This window comes from Streptopelia decaocto (genome assembly GCF_964273445.1).
Source record: "Streptopelia decaocto genome assembly, chromosome: 5".
Classification (NCBI taxonomy): Eukaryota; Metazoa; Chordata; class Aves; order Columbiformes; family Columbidae; genus Streptopelia; species Streptopelia decaocto.
This window is the reverse complement of record NC_138659.1, coordinates 42,449,152-42,472,833: the sequence shown is the minus strand read 5'-3', so window position 1 is coordinate 42,472,833 and position 23,682 is coordinate 42,449,152. Positions and strand designations below refer to the sequence as shown.

General features: G+C 37.2%; 1 protein-coding gene across 1 annotated transcript in view; it reads left to right on the top strand.

Moving 5' to 3' along the window:
* GRID1 (glutamate ionotropic receptor delta type subunit 1) overlaps positions 1–23,682 on the top strand; it is a gene marked incomplete at its 5' end in the record, with an annotated part of 523,307 nt that overhangs the window by 403,449 nt on the left and 96,176 nt on the right. Inside the window, 3 exons of the mRNA XM_082052805.1 lie at positions 7,721–7,894; positions 18,360–18,521; positions 19,830–19,949. Coding sequence (XP_081908931.1) covers positions 7,721–7,894; positions 18,360–18,521; positions 19,830–19,949 — 456 coding nt within the window. The remainder of the gene's footprint in view (positions 1–7,720; positions 7,895–18,359; positions 18,522–19,829; positions 19,950–23,682) is intronic.

Below are 23,682 nucleotides of genomic sequence, written 5' to 3'. Positions count from 1 at the left end.
TAGCCAGGGATGAACATAGCATCATATTACTTGATATCAATCATTTGAAATGAAGAAGTATCTTGGAATTGCATGTAGTTTTGATAGAAATATGCCTAGTAATGAATTACTGGCACTTTCAGTGATTTAAAAATAGGTTTAATTACAATGTGTAAAAATTAAGTCTCAAAACTAAAGGTTACAGCTTCTACTTGACTAGAGTTTTCATCTGTTGCTTTTCCATTGAATTGATTCTCATTGATTCAGATTAACGTGCATCAGATCAGGGATATTTGTTATTAACACAAAATGACTTCTTATTACCTTGAATTTTCAGTCTTAGAAATACCACATGCTGTACCATATGGAATAACAAATCCTGAGATTCAAATAATATTGACTTCTAAATTCTCAAGCTGGAACCATGGGAATAGTGGGGAGAACTAGTGGAAATTTCATTACATTGGTTCCTTACTGTCTAAATTATCAGGTGCTCTGTAGGAAAGGAATGTACTATGGGGGAGAAAAGTACCAACTTGTGGATATTTGCTGTGGCAGGACACTTAAATAAAGGAGTTCTTTCTAACAAAACAATACATTATTTTTCAAAATAACAGTGTCATGCATTATTTCATTGCATTTTTCTATGAACTACAGTACAGTTTCCAGAATTAAGCTTCGTAAAGGCAGGGGGAATCATATCCTTGAGTGTTCTGGTAGATCTATTAGCACAGTTTCCAGTGTATGTGTGTGTTTACTTGGAACTGCAAAGAGGGTGCCTGTATCTATTGCATGATTCAACATATAGTTTCATACTATGCAGGGTACCTGGGCTCTAAGGTGCTCTTTTCTTTATCACTAAGAAAGCTTGTGCTGTTATTAATAGTTACTCTGTTTAAAAACAGATGAAAAAAATCAACCATATAACCTCTTCTACAACACTGCAGGGTGGATAGCAGAAAGGTAACTTGTATTGGTAGTGGCTCTTGCCAAAATCAAAGGTGCTTTTTTTATTGATAGAATGTAGTAAGCCAGTTGATTTTCTTGTACTAACCTGAGCTTGATAACCAGAGCTTGTGAAAAATTATCAATAGCTTTATTTTGCTTCTGATGTACAATGTTAACCATAAATACATTTTTTTTAAAAAAAGTCAGGGACCAATTTACTGTTGGTGAAAATTGGTTTTCAATAGGAAATCTGAAATAAATTGGATGAAGCTATACAAATAGAGTATTATACAGATTCCAAATCCGTAGGGAGATAAAGTTAGAAGACAGCTGATATTCTTGTAAACTTTAATTGAAAAATAAAACTAAACCACATTTAACATCCAGAAAAGCATGCCTTTGGTTATTTTCTCTTTTCAATCCACATAAAAGATCTTGGTTTGGAAAAGCTGGAGGCAGTAAGCACAGAGAAACTGCTAGAGCAATTGCAGATGTGTAAAGCATTTGGTTAAATTCTTCCCAACTATGATAATAGTTGTCAGAAGAAAGCCTCCACATTGAAGGAGGAGGGAGAAGTGAAGTAGGAAGAAAAGGTCTTGTAATTTCTGCAGGAGAAGCGATAAAAAGATTTGGAAGAGGACAAATTCCATCAGTGGTGAGGAGCCTTAGAAAGTTAGAGTGCTAAGGGACTTGCAGAGCTCTGAGCCATGTTGAGATATGTTATACACATCACTTGAATGTGGGTCAAAACTTTTAGAGAGCAGTTGACCTTATTCTTCCTTTTTGGACAGATGACACTTTCCAAATGATGCTGGTGGTGCTGTCAGCAGATTAATTTCTAGATCTTTAGGTGATCAATAATAATGTCCCAAATTCAACCTGGGTGATCAGTCAGAACTAAATACAGAAAAATATTATTATGCTCTTTATTTTCCTCTTTCAGAGCATTCACTCAAAACACATTTCTGTTAATCCTTTTCTGGATTCTGGCTCAATTCTCTTATTTCTGCTGTTTTTGTAAGGCTCTCTTCATCACTGTTTTGCTGTCTGTAGGAGGCAGTTTGTTATATGAGAGAAGAGAAATTGTCCCATCGCCTCTCTCCTGGTGTGACATATTTCCTACTTTCCACTTCTATCCCACAGCTCCTTTGCTCCTGTCAATAGTTGTTTTCTTTCCTTTCACTATGTCAGGCATGCCCAGTATATCTGTATATTTCTTGGTTTGAGAGTCAAACAGCTTCTCAGCTGTCATCTGGGCACTTGTTTCTTACTTTCCTCTATGAAATATTTTTCAAAGGTTGAGAAAAATCAGCAGAAAATAGAATAGTAATTATCAGATAAAGGCTATCTCTGCAAACTAGTTTTTCCCCAGGGGTAGCATGTAGGAAGGTGTTAGAAAATACATGATGAACAGTGTTCTCCTAGTACAGGGCTTGTAGAGTAACCTTGGGGAAACTTATGAATTTGGAAGAAAAATCCCTTATGAACACAGTGTTTGTTATTCACTTCTGTTTGGAAATTCTTTTTCCTTTTTTTTAGAAATTTCTATGTTATATGCACTTTGAATGATCAACAATTATACCCATGAACCTATGCACATTGTTATGGCTTCATTTTTACTGAGGTAGAACCAGGCCTATCTGATAGACTACAATTTTTCTCAGAGTTTCTGTACATATGGAAGTGCTAAAAGTTTCTTTGTTTGTTTGTTTTTAAGCATCATTCTGTGTAATGATGCTTGTGTTTACTCTGATAACAAGTTAATAAATCTTTTACGCTTCCCCTGCAGTTTTACTGCAGGTCCTTTATATTTACTACTCTCCTGAAGAAATCTTGCTTCTCTTCTTTTGTCTGCTGTCTTCATCACTACACAATTTTTATTTATTTATTTTCCAAAGAACGTATCCTTTTCTTACATATGTTGGATGTGGGGGAAGCTTCTAGCAGCTTCTCACAGAAGCCACCCCGTAACCTTGTCATGCAAACCCAGCAGAATTTGCTTGAGGGTACACATGTGCAAGAAGCTGCACTTCATGTGTACCTGCATCCTGCTCACAGAAATTCGTAGGGTTCAAAACTGACCTAATTCTAATGTTATTGAATTACATAGAAATGGTCTTAGGTAGGAATAAGATTAAATGAGCTTTGAGTTGTTTTATCAGTGAAATCCACATTAAAATCAAGGGTGATTTTTTTTTTGTTTGTCCAGCTTTTGATAACTGTCATTTTGTGTGATTATTTTTTTTCCTTAGGAAATTGCTTTTTAGTATGGAATAGTATTCTGTTAAATCAGAGGATATTTTACTGTATAGGCACTTGCTCTGATCTGAGAAACACTTTGGGACAACGAGTGCAGAGTCCTTACATCTAGAAATAGACCTAATTCAACTAAATTATGAGTACATTGCTGTAGAAATTTTTAGGATCATCAGGTAAAAGGAAGAGAAGTGACAGAGTGTTGGATGTGTGGGAGGGCAATGAAGATGGGATTTGGACAGGTGGCCATGCAGACTCATACTAGAATGTTTTCTGTGCAATGGAAAATAGATTGTGCCCTTGCCTGCAAGGATTAACCTATATATATGTATACATATGCATCTGTGTGCCTGCTCATGTGGGATGCAGAGAAGCCAGCATATTGTTGGTTGAATAAATTGATCTACAGGGTAAGCCGTCATGAATGTTTTTAAAAAGCAGGTAATTGTAGAATGTTTTCTGGATTTTCAGCAGGTGAACAAGTGTCCCTTTATAGATGTACATAGTGCATTAAGGGGAATTAGAATAACCTAACAAACACTATCAATCCTAATGCAAAAATTCCACATGAATCTGTTGCTTGTCTCCATGAATGTCCTTGTCCTCATTGCCATTCAGTTTAATCCTCCAGTTTTCTTAGGGATGAGCTTTCTGGAAATCTCTTTTGGCTCTTTAAATTATTAATGTCATTAAAATTTATAATTTTCTGTCATTACCTCTAGGAAAATAGAGATTGTAATGTGAAACATAATTGTCTCATTTTGCAATTTGTGTTATGATAGTTGAGCACAACTAGAGCTGATTTAAATATTCCCCTGAGCAATACGGCTAGGTAATACAAACTGACTGAAGTTCTTTGTGTGCAGATAAATAAATAGATAAATGAATTCCCCAAATGACCAATATTTCTGTGCAAATAAACAGATAAATGAATGCCACAATTTTTTGGAGAGTAAACTTTGCCATTAATACGACACACGAATAGAAAACACAGCACTTAAAGTACTCCTTGGGTCTTGAGCTGGGTGGTGAGAACTACTGCAAGCCTGCATGAATAGTCAGTATTACACTGATGTCTGCCTACCCAAATATTTAAGTGGTCCCTGAAATATTTGGAATAGTCAAATTCTTTCCCTTAGTAAAGGAAAAGTCCAGGATAAGAACACTTAGATAACATCTTTTATCCCTGGGTGATCTCTCTCTACCCTCATTCAAGAAATTCAGTGTTTACAGTCCTAAGTGCAAACTGCTATTGAAGGTGCCAAGCAACAGAGAGTTAGGCTCTTTAACCTTCTTTAAAGCATATTCATCTATATTAACTAAAGATTTACCCCATGTTGCAGTAGTAACATCATACGATCACAAAAGCCAAAAAGTGGGCATGTGATATGGAATTTTGCAAGGAATGCTTGCATGGCCAAAACAGCTGATAAGCTCTACTTAGAATACATCATTCAATCATGGTATGAGTGCAACTACTGTGTGCTGGCTTGTTCCGTGTAGTGATCCAAGAACAAGATTGGAAATTTGGGATACACTTGTTTAAAAAAAATGAAACAAACCACTCTAGGACCAACCTAAATTATCTCTTTAGTTGTCAGTTTCACAGTGTAAAGAAGCTATTCATACCATGTACAGGAAAGAAAACATGCTACTTTAAAACAAATAACTAGATTAACAGACTTTAATTGTAAGATCAGTGTGAAATGTTTTTTCCTCTGTAACTCTAAGGCTTAGAACTATTTTTTGGATATGTGCTGTTATTTTGATAGGTGTAAAAGTAAGAATCCACTTCACGTATACTTATTTTTCCTCTTTTGGGCTTTTTTTTTTTTTTTCCTCTTCTGTATTTATCACAGTCAGAACACAGGTGATCTTTCTGCATGTGACATTTAAGGTTTCACATGCTACTAAGCCAGGACCATGAGTTTTCTGGAATGTCCATGCCAGGCAGGAGGAAGAGGTGCAGTCCCCTGGCCAGGGAAGCTGCAGCCGGGCTGCTCCAGTGGGGGATGCTGGTGACCTGCTCTTTTCTGCAATTCAGGAACTCAGCCACTCTGTTCTACCCCTGAACCTGCCTGAGGTGCCCTGCAATGCTGCCTGTGGCTGTACCACCCTGTGAATTGGCATAGAAAAGCCCATAGTTGCCTTTGGCTTTTAGAGCACCAGCTCAAAAATGCAGACATAGACCTTTTGTTCCCAGCACTTCCAAGAACAACTTTTTATTCTGTGCTTTTACATTTCTAAAAAGGAATTTTGTTTATAAAAGGAATGGATCATTTGTTGGCATGAGTGTCCATTTAGCTAAAAGAAAAACCAGGAGCTTTGTTCTGCTTGTTGTTACATATTGAACTGAGACACTGAAGTATTTTATATACTGTCAGTTTTCCCCACAGAAAAAGGTGGCACTTTCAGAGTCAGATTTAGTCTAATTTAGGTTCTGAATTTCCCTTCAGAGGCTCCTGTTTTTCTTCTTTGGCTGTGCAGTAACTATGATTTTACATTCAGGACTCACTTGGTGCCTATAGTTGAGCAGGAAGAAACTGAGTTAATGTGTCTAACATAGTTGATTTCCTCCACTACCTTACCTCTGGAAATCCCCTGGGGAAAGCAGTTCTGATCTGCTATGTATAGGCTTATGTGTCTCAGGTCAAGCATTTTGACACAGGTTATGAGACGTCTTTGAAAAGTTCTGCATCACTCGGGGAGGACACAAAATGTGTGTGGTGAACTGAAAGTCTGGATGATTTGTGATCTTTTATTCTGTTTCCAGCCACTTAGTTTGAGTTTGCCTGCAAGAGACACATTCTAAGGGTTATGAGTTAAAGGTATCCCATAGTATTGTTCAGACTGCAGATTATACATGCTGTGGGGCTTTAATACCCCTGAGCCCAAGAGAAGAGAAATCCAAGGCAGCAGTGTGGAGGGATCTGTAGAGATTGTGGGTCTCTTCCAGTGTCTCCCTGCTGGGCAACAGGTGCTACCAAGCATTTTCTATTAATCCTCAAAATCTTTGGCTTCTATAAGAATATATTTATTTTTTGATTTTCTGTTTTCACGCCACACCAGTTGGTCTGTTGTTAATGCAATGAATTTCACCTTCTGCAAAGTTAAAAATTCTTGTTCCTAAAAAATGATGGGAAATTGGCAAAGATGAACTAAGTCGAGCCAAAGCTACAGTACTAGTCAACTGTAACAAGTAATTATAATAACCCCATGGTCATTTCAGTCACAGCTTGACAGAAAAAATGACAAGAAAACAAAGTATTTTTTTTCTTGAATATTAAAAAGACGGGGCCGTATTCATTTCTGCTGATGACACAACACAAGGTGTGAGGCCTGTTGACTGAGTAGGTACAACACGAGTTATTTGCAGCCCCCTACCCTGTAAAGGGCTGAGCAGCCCTCTGCAGGCTGTGCAACGGGTTGGCCCAGCTGTGCAGCTGGTACAGCCAACCTGTGCTGGAGCTGGACTGATATGGGTTGCAGATGCTGCTGGTAGCAGTGGTGAGGAGCTGGGATGCAAAGCTGCTCCCTGTGGAGGAGGTGCCTGGGGATGAATGCAGCCAGCAGTGCTACTGCCTGTCCTTCCCCACCATGAACTCCTGGTGGGAAACAACCATCTCAAGCTGTTCTGCTGTTTTGGTTTCAGGATCAGCTAAGACTGTGATTTTCAAAATATTTATCCTAGGGATAAAAAAAAAACAACAAAGTTTTGGTTCTGGGGCTTTTTCTTAGATACAAAATACATAAAGCATAGAGTTGAGTTGGCTTCAGTTGTGATATAAGGGCAGCAGATGCAGGGCCTGGCCCAGGATGGATTAGGAGGCTGGGATGTGGGTGCAAAGAATCTTTAGACAGCACAAAGAAAAGAAGAGCAGCCTGTACTTGGAGTCTCCTTATATCTTATCCTAAATTATTCTGTGTGCAGAAACTTGCAGTTCTAATTGTGTCAATCCTTTCCATGAAGTTTCTCCTAATATTTTATTTCCTAATACAGATAACCTCGAAAGAGTGCCTTGAGTCATTATCAAGATTAGTCTTGAGAAATAATCTGCTGTTCTTATGGGAAAAGTACTTTCTTGTAGTGTTGCTCTCAGTTGTAACGGACATATTTCCTAAAGATAGTTACATTTTTTATTTGTTCTTTTGTTCTGAGGATGTAGTGAATATTATTCTATTCTATTCTGTTAAACTGAAACCCTTTCTATATAAATCTGGTTTGAAGGCTCTTGTTTTTTACTTGGAAACCTATTGAGACCGTGTTGGTGCTTTTCTATGAGGAACTATCTCTGCAGTATGTTAGTATTGCCAAGACAGATGGTCCTGTGTTAAACTGTTTTGTTTCAGATGATGCATAAAAAATACCATTGTTGTTATTAAATACAAAATAAGAACATTTGGCCTAGACTAAGCATGTATGTCTGTAACTTTTTTCTTCTATTGTCTTTTTAAAAACATTTATCCAATAATGTAAGAAATATATGAAATGTCTGGACAATTATATGCTTTTAAAAGACTGTATCTCCATTCACAGGAAATCACTGATAATGAAATATTAGAGTTGGTACATAGTGCTCTGGGGAGGATGACAGTTATCCGGCAAATTTTCCCTCTCTCAAGGGACAACAATCAGAGGTGCATGAGGAACAACCACCGAATATCATCCCTGCTGTGCGATCCACAGGAAGGTTATCTTCAGATGCTGCAGGTCAGTAGCTGTGCCCACCAGAAAAGTCCATCTTAGGAATTTGACATGAAATAGTTTTCTGTGACTGTATTGCCTCAGAAGAAGGATAAAATGAGTACAGATAAATCTGAGCATGTAACCTTCGATCAGCTTTTCCTGATTTTATTATTTATTTTACTTCCTAGAACTTAGTGCTTTAAATGTGATGTTATGTTTATGAAGTATGAGCAAGCTGTTGCACTAAATCAGAGCTGATTTTGCATAATTCATTCTCTTAAGAGAAAAAAGGAAAAAAAAAAACCACGTCCTATTACAGTCTTGTGTTACTGCTTGCTTATTATATTTATGCCCATTAGACATTGTTGTGAAAGAGTTAATCTGTGAGGATATCAGAACTCTGATAGGTATTGGGCTGTGGAGCATTTAATATTTAGTTAAATTGACTGAATCCAGCTGATGTATTCAATCTGTCCCATTTCAATAGTCTCAGAAGTCTCTAGCAGCTGATAATTGTCTGAGCGAGTGAAACATGCACTACTAGTTCAAGTTCCAGATTTTGGAAACGGATTTCTCTCTGGTATAAGCAACATCTCAAGATTATCAGATTCTGTTTTTTTCTTGCAGTAATTTAAATATAATTTTAGGTGTTATTTCCAAGGATAGCCCAAAAATTCAGAAACATACATCTTGTGCTTTCAGTGGGACTCCATGTGTTTCTGGTTTACTTTAGACATGGTTAAGAATCTCATTTGTTATCACTGTTGAAGCTGTTGGATACAACTAAAAGCTTTAGTGAGACCGAGAATATAAACTTGATTAGAACCTATTTATTCCATATTTAGTTTTACACTATGATGGACTGAGTGAAGACAGTGGTTGAGCCTGTGAGTTGGCAATCATGGGTACTGTGTGTTGGAGTGAGGCTAGAAAGGGCTTGGTTAGGCTGTGGGGAGTGGGATGTTGGCCATTTGGGCTGCTGCAGCCTCATGAGGAAGGTGGTATGGGGTGAGGGGTCCTTCCAGAGGGAACTCATGTGCTGGCTTGGAAGAGCTTCTAAAGAGCAAGGTATGAGGCTTATGGGAGACCAGAAGAGGTAGGGTGATTATCTAGAAAAGAAGTAGGAGGTCAAGATTTTCCAAGGAACATGGATGAGGATGTTTGTTTTACTTATTTGTGCCCTGCTAAAAATTTGCAGATGCAAAGTCTGAAGTCCTCTGAGGGAGGGGTATGGATGTGTCCTCCTTGAAGAGAACCTTTGCTGACTCAAGGTTCTGTCATAGCGGTGGTAAAGTTTGGGAAATGCCGATCACATGGACTGTAGTTCTGGGCACTGGTCTGTTCTTTCTACACAGGAGAAAATTTATTTTTATCTCTTGGCTTAGAAAGAAAAGACACTTTTGATTTTTGTAAGTAACTCTGAGGTACTCTGTAATGAGACCAAAGGCCACTCATGTCAGAAAACTGAAGCAATTTCTGGTATGTTGAAAAAGCTATCTATCCTGCACCAACAAATCACTTATTGGTGAAAAATCTTACTTTACAGCAGGATTTTGAGTAGTGTTGTCTATGCTGGTTTATGCGTAATCTAATTCAGAGGTTCATCTGAAGGGCTCTGGTAGACATCTCTGAGCAAGTTCTTATTTGCTAAAACAATAACTGGTTTGCTAGCATGAACAACCTTGTGCCCTGTTACTAAATTTCACTGACAAGGATGCTTTAGGAAGGACCTTCTTCCTGCTGATTCCTAAATGTGGATTTTGAGAAGCAAAGCATTCTCAGTTTCTGTCTTCCAGAAATATTATACCATCTTAGAAACTGTCTTTAGGAGAATGGAACAGTAATGTTACGATTTGCCTATTAGATCCTTCTCTACAAACATAGAAACCAGAAAGAGATATAAAGTAGTACAGAGTTACAAAGTTCACCTTTTGGAAATTGATTCCATAACTGTCATGTTCAGCCACACTGGAATGAAATATCATGAAAAGTGAAGGACACATTTGAGATCTCCCAAATTAGATGCCCCCAGTATCTCTTATGTTATGCTTAGGTTTCTACAGATTGAATATAGGACGTTTTTAGCATGTGCAGTTACATCTGAAGCATTCTGTAGCTGCATTTTTTTCATAGGCTTTGACAAAACTTCTTACGAAACACCTTGTGGGCATACAGCTCATATTAATTTCCAAGTATGACTGACATGTTATTAATGGTCCTGCAATTCAGGTACTTCCAATCTTCTATTTCCTTTTTCTTGCTTAAAAAATAGCTTTGACCTTTTGCTATACAGAAGTACATAACGAAATTTCCCCTGTTGCCAGAGGCTGCAGTAGCTCCCAGCTCCGTGTTGGGCTGCATGAATCCACCAGAGGCAGTGACCGCCTGCCGGCACAGAGTCCTTGTGTTGCTTTGAAGTTGTTTGATTAACACAACAGTTTGGAAATCCCTGGTTCATTCTCCCTTGGGCAATCTCATATTAATAATTCTTTGTTGTCAAGGTAACTTAGCAGCTATTGTTAGTTAATTATTTATTTAATGACTTTGAAGAAGAATAAGCTAATCTCTGTCAGCCTCTAGCTGTATATTCTTTTTATGGGAGAATTTAGTGTTTTTAACAAGCTAGTAAAGAAAGAAACATTTGTGTCATGGATTATTAACTTCGTTCTGGCTAAATTAATGAAAATCTTTTTGGAACTATTTTGTTCTCAGTGTGTATAGTACCATATCCTGGAAAGTTTTTTTCAGTGGGTGATCATCCCAGTTTGGCATTCTGACAAGGCTTTTAAAGATCAGGCTGTTCTGCAAACTCATCAAAAAATTCATCTGTTCTGAATGCTTTGTGGAAATCCAATCTTATTCCATCAACCCACTTGTCAAAATTTTGCTCATGCCCTTATTTCTTCTATGTATAATATAGCCAGCTGGGTTTCTGCTTCAACTGGAGAAAAAGCTGTAAAACATTTCCTGTCTTGGTCATTTTATTTGATTTCAGAGGACTAGATTTATCTCTTTCTTATTCTTCATATATGATCCTCTGTGTCCATTTATCTTTTTTGTTAGTGGAATAGACAGATTAGAATTTGCTGTCTTCCACTGGCAATCAGTATCCTGTGATTTGGTCCATCAGCATTGTCAGTATTGCTTCATGTGGAGAAAGAATATTGAAACATTTCAGGATTTATAGTTAAATCCAGTTAGTACTAGATAGACCTGGTATCTATCCCTGCATGGCATTTGAATGGTGTTTAGTGGGATTACCGCTATTAAACTGTTTAGATTATTTCAGACATATTCTTACAAAGTCAATTTGAAAACATTTTAATCATAATCTGCTTCATTCCAAAATCTTCCCATTTAAATATTACGTTTGAAGCCTAAAAACTTGATTTTCGATGAAGATCTCTTTTTCTTCTGTCAGGTTACTTATGATGTGTTCAAACACTTAAAATATTTTTTCTGTTTGTTTCTGAAGAAAGATTTCTCTTTAGAAATGTATTTCCCATTGCAGTATGCTTCTTCCCATATTTACCATTTCTCTCTTAATAAATTCAATCTATGTCAGTTTATAGTAAAACATATTACAGGGACATAATGTATACGAAATCATGTAGCATGCTCCAAAATATATAGTAAGATTACCCAAGCAAACTGTGTCACAAAATTAATGAGTCCAATCTCATTTTTGAAGAATTATTCCAGACATTGTTTTGACGTATTTGAAGAGAAGACATTAGGAAGTGTGGGAGGGTATCCACCGAAACAGCTACTCTCCTCCCATGTAAAAATCTCATTATTTGAAGACTTGACCATCAGATATCTTGTAGGAATCTCTTAGCAGCTGCTCCTACAGGGTTGTGTTTTTATTTAAGAACTATCTTCTCTTCAGGAATGACTGCAATGTTTTGGAGATGTGTTTGGCTGCTTAAACTTAAGGGCCTGATCCTGCAGTTTTGTCCGATTAAATAGCCTCACTCTCATTTGACCTATTTACATTGCTGTTGTTACACAGCTGGAGGCAGAAAGTATTGATTAAGCCCTATTAAACTGTCCTCTTTCTGCTATAAAGGACTGATGAGCCACATTTTTATTTTCCTTTCATTACAAACCTTTATTTGCATGTCTCTAGTAAAATTTAATTTGGACTTTTGGCCACATGTTCAGTCACGGTGAAAATGTTTCTGAGTACCACATGAATGAAAAACATCTTTGAACTGACTTTACTGCCCATTGCATGGCATCATCTCCCCCTTAAGCCAAATGGCATGTGTTTTATACAGGGTACATCAGTAAAATTGGTTAAAAAATAACCCGTATAACCATGGTTGTCCTCTGGTCATGTGGGATTTTGTGAGCACTCTGGAAACTGAAACCCCAGGTACTTTCTGGAGCGAGCTTTTCCTCTCTGCTCAGGCTACCTCTTTTGACTGCTGGAGTTCTCTATTTGCATAATTATTTCACTGAATTTTTGTTCAGTGCTCTATCAGGGAGCGCAGACAACAGCGTCTAGAAGAAAGGGTCGGTGCTTTTATTTTTTTATTGCCTCTGAAACCTGATATGAATCCATATTTATTTATAAACAAGGTAGGGTGAAATGATAATCTTATACTCTGTTTTGCAATTCCACTATTATCTCTTGTCTTCCTGTCTGACTCTCAGTTGTGTTCAGTTTTCTTTATCAAATCTTTCCTGCTAGACTTTCCCTGGACAGTTAGTGTTGGCTGTGCCAAATTCTTGAGACATTTAGTGAGCAAAGCCAATGCCTGCAGCTAACAAGCTTGAGCATTACAGGGTAATCCAGATCTTGTGTTATTGTTATCACGTTATAAAACATACTAGTAAGAAAGCACTCTTAATTATGATAAATACTCATAATAAATACCTGAAGGACAGTGAGCATTCAGAAAATAGAAATTGTGGGTAGGGAAAAGTGGCGTGAGATGTGTAACTGAATAAAAAAAGAAAAAAAAAAACCTCTAAAAAAACCTAAAAAAAAAAGCTGCTTATTAATAATAAAAAAATATTTTGAGAGTACATTCTTCCAAAGAAAACTTTGTAAGCCTCATTGTTTGAGATACTTAAAACTAGAATGGGCAAAACACTAAATAAGACACTAGTTTAGATTCTTTATTCTCGGAAGGCTTGAATAAATATACAATTGATGTCTTTTTTTTTTTTTTGTGGTTTTAGGAAACTTTTATTCAGGTTTTCATTTGCCTTGGTTGATGAAAAATAGCCCTTCAGAACTTTGAAGTTGACATTTCAGTCTTTAATGAATGTTTGGTTTTCTGACGCTGGTTTTCTCATGAATGCCAGACTGCTGGCTGTGATTTTGAGCTCCATGAGCAGTGAAGTATGAATTTAAAACATAGGAATTCATGCAAAGTCTCACAACAGGCTCTGCAAACTAACTTAAGAAAATGGAATAGGTCAAATTTTCAGTCTCTCCACTCTAACAATATCCTTGTAAGCATGCGTTATACCATAAGTAAACCACCCGTCTTCACCACTCCCAGTAAGATGCACCCAATCATTGGAGACACAAGTGCGTAACTATGCTTGGCAGTACTTGAACTTTGGAAGTTGAAACGTGGTTTTAGGGCATGCTGGTGTGTGCGTACGCAAGCACGATGATATCACTCCCCAGGCAGCAAGCATTTCTGCGGCTGGCAGGCTGGAGCTCCTCTTCCATCTGCCTCATCCTTGGAGCTGACTGCTGCGGCTGCTCACAGGGTGATTTTTGGCAGCAGCAAGGTACAGATGCCCAGCTTGGGAATGACTTTTTGAAGCAGTGGCATCTGGGTGTCAGCTTGTCTTCCCAGCTGGTCTCTTCAGTGGTCCTGTCTGGCCAGACTTCTGGCTCAAAAGTTGGGGTTTCCTGGGCTTCCCTGAAGAGCTAAAAACTATCTTCATATGTAACTTCAAAAGTAAAATCACTCTTGAATATCTAATGAAATTCACATAAATGACATTTGATAATATGACAGGTTGACATTTCCACTTTCGTTGAAAATTTCTACTCTGCTCTACTAGTGTATGGTGGATTTTTTTATTCTTTGCAAAACAAAGTTTCCTAATGTCTGGAATAATATTTAGAAGATACACCAGAACATGCCTAAAATTACTCATGCACAGGGAAAACTCTTTAATATATTGGTGAAACAGTGACCATTGTTCTTACAGCAGATAGATCAAAAAGCATCTCATTCACAATATCTCCAGCTCTTTACAGCTCTCAGCAATGAAGTGAAAGAGGAACTGAAAATTACTGTTGCATCCTCCAAACAGAATAGAAATGAAACACTTTGTTCTGATCGAGGAATTTTGTTATATGGAGAGTAATCCTTGCAGACAGATAGATGTCCTTCCCTCCTCCATTCCCCCTGTGAATATATAAACAGGGGAAATAAGAAATGCTCCAGAGCTTGGAAAACCTGAAGTAGCCAAGTACACCGCCTTATTTTTTCTTCTCTCTTGCTTTGTTACCATTTCTGAATGTTGTCTGAAGACTAATTTTTAAATTTAGTATTTTCTCACGCTTCTGAGAGCACTGGTGGAAACAGAGTCTAGCTGATCCCTGGGGTATCTCACAAACTCCCTTTGAGGGGTTGTGTTTTTATTCAGAGGGAGTTTGCTAGTTAGCTGAGACTTAAAACATGTGTGCAGTTGCAGTAATAAGTGTATACAGGCTTTCCCTGCTGAAGCCGTTTTTTTTTTTTTTTCCCAGCACTGCTATTCTGGAGGTTACAGTAAACTCATGTTGCACATACAATCTGGTACATATAAAGAGATTTTGCTGTATTAAAAGGAATATCAGAGAAAATAAAGGTAGTCATTATAGCCCTGGGTTTACTGTGAGATCGGGCCATGATTTCTGTGTCTTGTTTTAAGTAACATTTTTTCCTGCAAGAAAATATGTAGATGGTAATGAATTCAGGTAGAAAGGGAATATGATCTTGAGAAGAGCATATTTGAGGTATTTAAGCATTCTTATTTTTCTGCCTCAGAAAGGAATTAGGAAAAAAGAAACAAAAAGTATCCCTCACAGTAATTTAATAATATATCTTAGTGTAGGTGTTGAAAGAATCAGCTGTTCAGCTACACTCACAATACTACTGGGGCATCAGATTGGACCTGCTTCCATAATTCTGTTTTCTAACACAGAGCTAGTTCCCATTTGGGATTAGGCAAAAACATTCAATCTATACTGCTGCGGATGTTCAGGAGCTGGGTTCTGCTCTGCACACTGTGAAGGATCAAATTGACATTATTTTCTAAGTTATCAGGATAATTTTGGTTGTTCTTTATTATTTTTTTGCTCTTCAAAGAAGTGACTCAACTTAGAGGACTACCAAAACAATACTATCATGTGAACATCGTGCCTTCTTGGTTTAAATAAACACACTGTTTACAAGCTGAATTTTGATCACTGTGCAAAACCAAATTCTTTGAGTTATGCTTCATAAGTTTTAAAGGGTTCTGCCCTTAATAGGGTGGACTTCTACACTTTGTGTTAATTTATGAATTAACTAACAAATTGAACAAATATTATTTTTTTAATGTTTCAAATCTAGCCTTTGTTGTGGAGGTTTTGTGGTTTTGTTTTGGTTTTTTTTTTGGTTTCCATATTTTCTGTTCTGAAAGAGAAATGTTGATGGTGTGAATGAAATTCAACTTACTCTTCCATAGGATATTGACTCTTCAGTGAGTAGGGGCTAAAAAAAGGGGTAAAAGGTAGTAATGCATCTATGTCATTTTTATGGGAGTAAATACTCAGAGTATGATTATATGAAAAAAGGAATTTTGCTGATTAGAAAGTACTATATACTAATTTATTGGGCAAGACTTGCAGTAGAAAAGAACTGGAGTGGCGAAATGCAAACGGTGAAGTGTGTACAAGATATGCAGAATAGCCTTTCCATGGCAAAAAATAACTTGTTGTGTTCTCTGTAACATTTTCTTCTGCCTTGGTACAAATCTCCAGATGTATGACAGAAGGGCCTAAGTAGGAAACTGTTTCTTGCTGTCACTCAGTTTCTATCATTCTTCTAAAAGACAAAAATGAAACAATATTAATACAAAATTAATTCTGGATCTAACAGAAATTTGTGGATTTTGGTGGTAAATAAATGGCTACTTTGTTTTGCTGTACACCATGAGGTAATTTGAGTTGGATGCATGGTCGTGTAGACTAAGATCCTCAAAAGCAGTTCTCTCAAGCTTTCCGTCCATTACCTGTGCAGAACTGTGACTGTTTCTCTAGGATCATAGAAAGTAGGAAGCGAGAAGTAAAGCAGAGTACCCAAGTACATCTTACATTTTGGCCCAGGGCTGTCTGCTAGCAAACCAAGAAAACTGTTTCGGGAAATGAAGCTGCAGTTTTCCAGAACTGAAAAAGAGTAGTGCCAAACTGAAAAAATACAAAGTATTTCTGATTTCTGGCTGTTCCAAGGTAACAGACAGTGAGTTGTCAGTTAAAAGTGAGGGTATAAAATCAAATTTAATGGGGAGTGAAAAGAATCATGAGCGCACGTGAAAAACAACATGTTTCCTTATGCAGGTAAAATCTACTTCAAAGCAAATGGTTTTGTGGTGTATGATTTGGGTGGTTTATTTTTTTTTTGGCGGGGGGGTGTTGTTGTTTTGTTTTGGTTTGTTTGTTTGGTTTGTTTTTTGTTTTTTTTTTTTTGTACTGAGTAGCTTAACACAGAAGAGGAAAAGTACCCCATTGAATAATAAGGATTTGTTTGGTTGCACTGTTTGAAAATTGTTTGGAAAATATCTGCAGAGTAGGGAGACAAATGCAACTGAGCAGAAAGACACTTATTTGCTGAGGATCTTATTAAGTCTTTAATTACTTACTTTTCCTAAAAAGAGAGGAAAACTGAAAAGTAGTTGCTTTGGAAACTCATTTAAAAGGAAATGTATTAACTGGATAAAATAGCAGATACAGGGAATATGGACTGCTTTTTCGGGAAAGCTAGAAAGAAAAGAAGTGAAAGAAGATGCCAATGCTAGATGGGAGATATTGTCAGTCATAGTAGTCATAGGCAGTCATAGGTTTTGCATTGTTTTTTGCATGAAGATACCTCTCTACGTTCAGTCACTTAAATCAGTGGATACACTCAACCTCTTTTTTGTGTTTTTTTTTTTTTCTTCCTATTTGATTATTTCAAAGTGAATTTTTGTTTAGATATATTTTGTTCAGATTTATGTATACTAGAAGATTTTTCAAAGTACCTATGTTCTCAGTGTATTACAAACTCCAGATTATGGAAGATTAAATATTCTGTTTCTGAAGATTAGGATTTTAATATATCACAAATTTACTTGGAGCTACTGATGCAACAATAATATATAGTTAAGCTTTCACAGCTGAGTGACATTCTGCTAGAAAGTATGCAGTTGCATTAACTTGCATAGGTAGCCCCTTCCTGGTCTCCAGGCACCTTCTTCTACGGTGAATTGAGAAATCCAAATGATAAATAACAAATTCATGGATCACCATGAGTAAAGCCTTCAGCTAGGAGAATATGTTTTTAATAATGATAAAAGCCGTATCTGGCAACTGACGTTAACTGGAGATTTGAATTTAGTAAAGAATAAACCAATACCCCTGAATCTCTGCCTAGATTTGAACAAGAGTGCATGTAAACTCTGGAAGCGGGTGGAGAGTGTCTTCTTTATTTTTTTCAATCACTTCTCTCAGCCAACTTTCACTGCTAAAGTTTTATCACTTGCAGTGGATACCACTGCATGTTGAAGATCTGATCTTGTATTGATGGCCACGTCTTGGTTTTAAAAAATGAAATGCATAGCTGAGCATAACTAGTGCGGTGTTCTTACTAGAGTCTTTGTTAATTATTTGTTCCCTTTATCTTTCACATAAATTGAAGAATAAGGGGGCTAAAATCAATAGCTCCAGAGAAGGTAGAATAGTAACCAGTTTCCCGTATTTTTGGTGGAAAGAGATGATAAAGCCTATATAATACTGTCATTTATCTTCCCTCTGTTCTAAACAGTTGCATTAGCGTCATGTTTTCTGTGCCAGAAATTACCAAGGAGATTGCTCAATTGAAGAAAATAAAATAAGAAGTTAATTCCATTCTCTCTTTTTCTCATTGCTGAAAGGACTGAAAAAGTAGCAATCCTTGTCTTTCACTGATAGAAAGCTATATTCCTTCTATAGCTTGTATTTGTTTGAACTGTGATCTCTTACATCTTTACAGCGCTGCATTGCAGTGGTGGTTAATGCACAGGCAATGTAAGTGTGTCAGAGTCCCTTGGCCAGAATGGCCAAGCAGGAAAGGTGGCAGTGAGCACTGGTATGGTCTGAATTGCATTGACTGTTGAAGATGTCAAACATACCCAGCTTTTCAATTTTAGTCATGTCTTCTATTTTTTTTTTTTTTTTGATTGATGGCTTTTACAGTTTATTCAAAATTATGCTCAAATAAACCAGGAGGCTCATTCTTATTATTGTTTGCAGGTTTCCAACCTGTACCTGTATGACAGTGTGCTCATGCTGGCCAATGCTTTCCACAGAAAACTGGAGGACAGGAAGTGGCACAGCATGGCAAGTCTGAACTGCATGAGGAAATCCACCAAACCTTGGAATGGAGGACGATCCATGCTAGAGACTATTAAGAAGGTGAGAATAGACAAACCACAATTGTGTGACCAATTGAAAGAGTTGCCCCATTTCTACTTGAGATTAGCTTTTGAAGAGGTTTTTGACCTCTATTCAATTTTTCTTTCATTTATTACAAGCAATTGATTTACAACTACCAGGAATGATCTGCAGCTATTAAACAAGCAAATGACTTATTACAAACGACACACGCTGCAGTGTTGCTCCAGTGGTATGTGTTCTACTTCCATTGTTCTCATAGCTACCTTCTGCAGAGATAGTGTGATTAGGAATAGTCATACAAATTGTTGTGTGCATGCATCATCATCATTTCCCCAAGAGAAGAACTTAAGGAGCTTGAGAGGCCAACTGATGGTAAGGTTTAAGTAAATGTTCCATTTACTGCAGCTCAACTAACTTCATAACTTAGCTGAGCGTTGGTGAGGATCTATTTGTGTACTGTAGCCCAGAGCCAAGGGATCTGGTTTAGCTAAGTTGTCACTAAAAGTAACGCTGTCTTACAGCATGTTGAGTTACTCGGTTATGGACAGTATTGTGGCTTTGCAGATGCATGGTAACTTCTTGATGAAATTTATTTGATCACAAATATTATTTCAAAAATTACTCGTTTTTATTTATTATACTCACTTTAGCAATTATTGGAGAAAAACAAAACAAAACCCACAAAACAACCTGTTTTCCCACATATATTGATGAAATGGTTTTCCTCTAGTAAATTGATGCAATTTGATCAAATTTTATGTTATGGACAGACCAGTCCTAATGACAACATCCTTTGTTGCTAAAATGATTCAAACTTTAGTGTAGTTTCAAGTTTCTTTGCTAGAAACCCAAAATCAAACTCCATGATACTTTCAAAGACAAGTTTTAATAGTACTTAAAATTTTATCTTTTCATTATACCTCTTTTGGGAGCACAGCAGGCATACTCTTTCTTTTGGACTTGGAGTTCATGCCTTTGTGTTTAACCTCAGAACTGAACCTGCTGCCCTGAGTTACGCTGAAAGGGTTCTTGTCTCATGGTCCACCAAGGTCCTTCTCCTTTCCTTTGGGGTTTGTCTCTGTGAATGATAAGACCTGATGGCTTTTTTCCACAATATACAGTGGATGTGTTAGTGCTAAAGTAATTTTCTCAACTGAAAAGTCTTTTGTCTGATGCTATGTTTGAGCTATTGAAAAATATTGTAATTGCCACATGTAAGTTCACTGTAAACATTTTCAAACCAGATTTAGCACACCTTTAATAAAAAGGAGTGCTTATAAAGACAAATCTGTTCTATTCTAAAATTTCTGAAACTTATTTCCTTAGGGCCACATAACTGGGCTTACTGGTGTTATGGAGTTCAGAGAAGATGGCGCCAACCCCTATGTTCAATTTGAAATACTGGGCACTAGCTACAGCGAAACTTTTGGCAAAGATGTGCGGAGGGTAAAGATATGATGCTTCTTTCTCTCTTTTGTTTTCCTCTAAATAACATACATTCTACTTCAAAGGAGAAAATGTTATTCATTAAGAATGAATTAGTGCTACACTGCAGAAGAAATTTACTATAAGAGAAATATTTTTAAATATCTTGCACACTATATCTTGAAAACTAGTTTTTTATTGGTAGGCAGGAGTCCTGCAAGTTGTTTCCAGAAGTGTAGTAATGATGCAGTGCCATAACAATACTGTGAACATAATAATGAAGACAGCACAATTCTACTATTGTATTCTATTGTTAATTAATATATAATTGATATAACTGGCACTCGTTTTACTAAGAAAACTAACTGAGAATATAAGTTGCCTAAACACACAGAGATGTTTCAAAGTATAGCAGCTGCAAGAAGTTGAGATAAATAAAAAAACTCTAGAGAAGATAACCTCCAAAATGGATGATGCTATCTTGTGTAAAGTAAAAGACGACCTATCAATGGTGGCTGATGGAATGAGTACTGATGGAAATTAGAAGGCAGTCAAAGTGGTTCCATGGGGTTACTAACATAATTTGTTATTGTCTGAGAAGGCTACCTGGGACTCATTCATGCAGATGGGATGGTCTGAAAATACCTGAAACTCTCAATTGAACAGTGAGGTTCTGATTGGAACCCAAACTACAGAATGTCCCTAAACTGGTCAACAGATTGGTCAATACAGACATCACTGCTGTATGGTCAATGGGTTCTACATTAAACAGAGCTGAGCAAAGAGGATTTCATGAAGAGTTAAAATTTATGACATTTTCTGCTGTCATTTTACCATTAGTTTCTGTGTTCTGTTTTGATTTACCTGGATTACATGAATCTAAATGAAAACCAAGCAAAGAACTTGTGTTTACATTATCATCTGTAAAAGCTAAATCTGAGATTCATTGAGTTTAATTTGGTATGATGATTCTGGACATGGAGCCAAAGGCTTGCAATATTTATTAGAAATTTGACAGGAGGAAGAGAAGTGTTTGCTGGAGCAGGTCCAGAGAAGAGCAACACGACTGGTGAAGGGACTTGAACATAAGACCTATGGGGAGAGGCTGAGGGAGCTGGGGTTGTTTAGTCTAGAGAAGAGGAGGCTTAGAGGTGACCTCATCACTCTCTATAACTACCTGAAGGGAAGTTATAGCCAGGCGGGGATTGGTCTCTTCTCCCAGGCAGTTAGCAATAGGACAAGGGGGCATGGGCTTAAACTCTGCCAGGGGAAATTGAGGCTGGATATTCTTTACAGAGAGAGTGATCAGGCATTGGAATGGCCTGCCCAGGGAGGTGGTGGACTCGCCGTCCCTGGAGGTTTTTAAACTCAGATTGGACATGGCACTTAGTGCCATGATCTAATAAATGGACTAGAGTTGGACCAAGGGTTGGACTCGATGATCTCTGAGGTCTTTTCCAACCCAGTCGATTCTGTGATTCTGTGAAATGCATAAAGCTCCAGGAGATAAAATTGAAAAACCTTATGTTTACAAAAAATATCTCTGAACACTTCAGATTGGCTAGGCACACTCCTGTGTTGTAATGACCAGAAAGGGCTATTTCTCAGTCCGCTTTCATCTCTAGAAGATTTCTACTACAAATGAGGAAGTCTAAATTCCAAATACTACCTGAATGATGAAAAATGAACTTAATTTTTGAAACGGTGTTGCCTATTTAATAAAACAGAGTTGGCTTAGGAGGCCTAGGAAGCAATTCTAGTTCATAAACAGAAGTATGTACCACATTTTACGCAGAAGTATGCAAACCAGAAATATCCGGTGCCATGTGAGATGCTTTGTACTATCCTACTGTGTTCCCAGCTGGCACTACAGAAAAGCACAAATGTCTTGTTAGTACTGGTTACCCCTAGCACATGGATGCCATGGAGCATTTGAGTTTGGTTCCATTTTGTTACAGAATTTCCAAGTGACTTTGAGTAAGTCACATAATCACCTTATGTTTTGTTTTACCTTTCAGTAAAATTGGCATAATTACTACTTAGAACAGGTTTGAGTCCTTAAAGGGAAATGATTATGTGTTGAGTATCCATTTTTTTTTCCTACTGTACATTTCAAGTACAGCAACACATTTACAAAAGCTCTCACTTCAGTATGTGTAGCACACTGACCAAATTGAGATATAATCCAGATGGGTGGACATAGCTAAAATGTCACTCAAAAGGGACCACAAGGTAAAGAAGAAGGAAAAATTACTAAAATAGCTAAACTGATATACTGTTGATCACTTGACTCCTAATGTGCTACTTTGAGATTAGATGGTTGATACAGGAAGGCTTAACTCTTTGGATGTCAAATACAAAACATTATTCAGTTCCCCAAATGAAAGTGAGTATCATTCTAAATGGGTAAAATGCTACTGGATGTGGAGTACTACTCCGAGCTAAAATAAGGTTCTGAAAATGATATTTTTAGCTGAATATATGTATAGAGTAAAGTCAGCAATATGCTAGAGAAATCTATAGAAGAACTTGTGATATTTCTTAGAGCAAGATTGCCATAGAACTACTGGTATTCAATTATTTAGACAGCCTGACTTTTTATTATTGCAGCAAAAATATGTTACAGCTCAGAAGTACTTTTAAAAGCTCAGATAGTCATGCTTGTGTCGTTTATATTACTTGAGTGAGAGATAAATTCTGATTTATTGTCAGTTGTTTCTATATCAGCATTTCTTCAGATTTACCTGTGGAGGAACACATTTTTGGTGGAGAACAGAGGGCTCTTTCTGCATGGTTTTCTTTTCCTCTGTATGGGTAGCATCTGTATATGTTTATCCCTGCGCTGTCCCTACAAAAAAACTTTGCACTTTGGATCTATGACAGGGCAAGACAAAAGTGTATAACATTGAGCGTTAAGCCTTAGAGGCTTAACAAAAAGTTAGGGGACTTTTAATACTCAACATCCTTCTAAAAATTTCTTGGGGATCATTTCCACCAGAAAGACTCCTAGGGAAGAAGTCCAGAATAGTAACCCAAAGATGTCAGGAATTTTAAGGGCCTTCCTGTAGAGGTGTCCTGACTCTTCCCAGTTGCCCTGAGAGCTTGTCTTTCTGCAGACAATTGTTCCTTCCACTTGCTGTGACTGAGTTAGGAGAGCAAGTAAATATATGTATTTGCTTGCTTTAGTATACCTTCTCCTTTATTCCATAAGTCTAACAGCATATTTTTGTGGTAAAAGCTGATAGTGGCTTTTCTGTATTTTGTTTGTGTAGTTTTTTCTTTCTTTGTTTGGGTGTACTGTAGTGAAAAGGAAAAGTTCAGAAAGTGCTCTAATTTCTTTGGTTTAAACATGAATGAACAGAGTATGTCCCTTAACTTATACCACCTTACTTTACAAAAGGCTCAGGTGATTGTGTTCTATGGACTGTGTGCATGTGGAGGCTGAGAAAGCATGGTGTATTCATGCTTAAAAAAGAGATCAGTGTGGTGGCTTATCAGGGCATTGTAAAGTTGAAGGGCAAGATTGTCAGAGAAACTGAAAAGGCTTAAATGGTTAGTGCTTGACGATTGCCAGTAGGGTTTATGTTCCTAATGTCTGTAAACACCTTGTAAAATAGCAACCTGCATAGCTGTATATTTGAAAAAAAAAAAACAATAAAAAAAAAGAAAAAGAAAAAAGAAAAGGATATAAAGAGATAAGGGAACTGTAGAACATATAAAAAGGAACAGAATCAATGAAAAATAAATAGCTGAG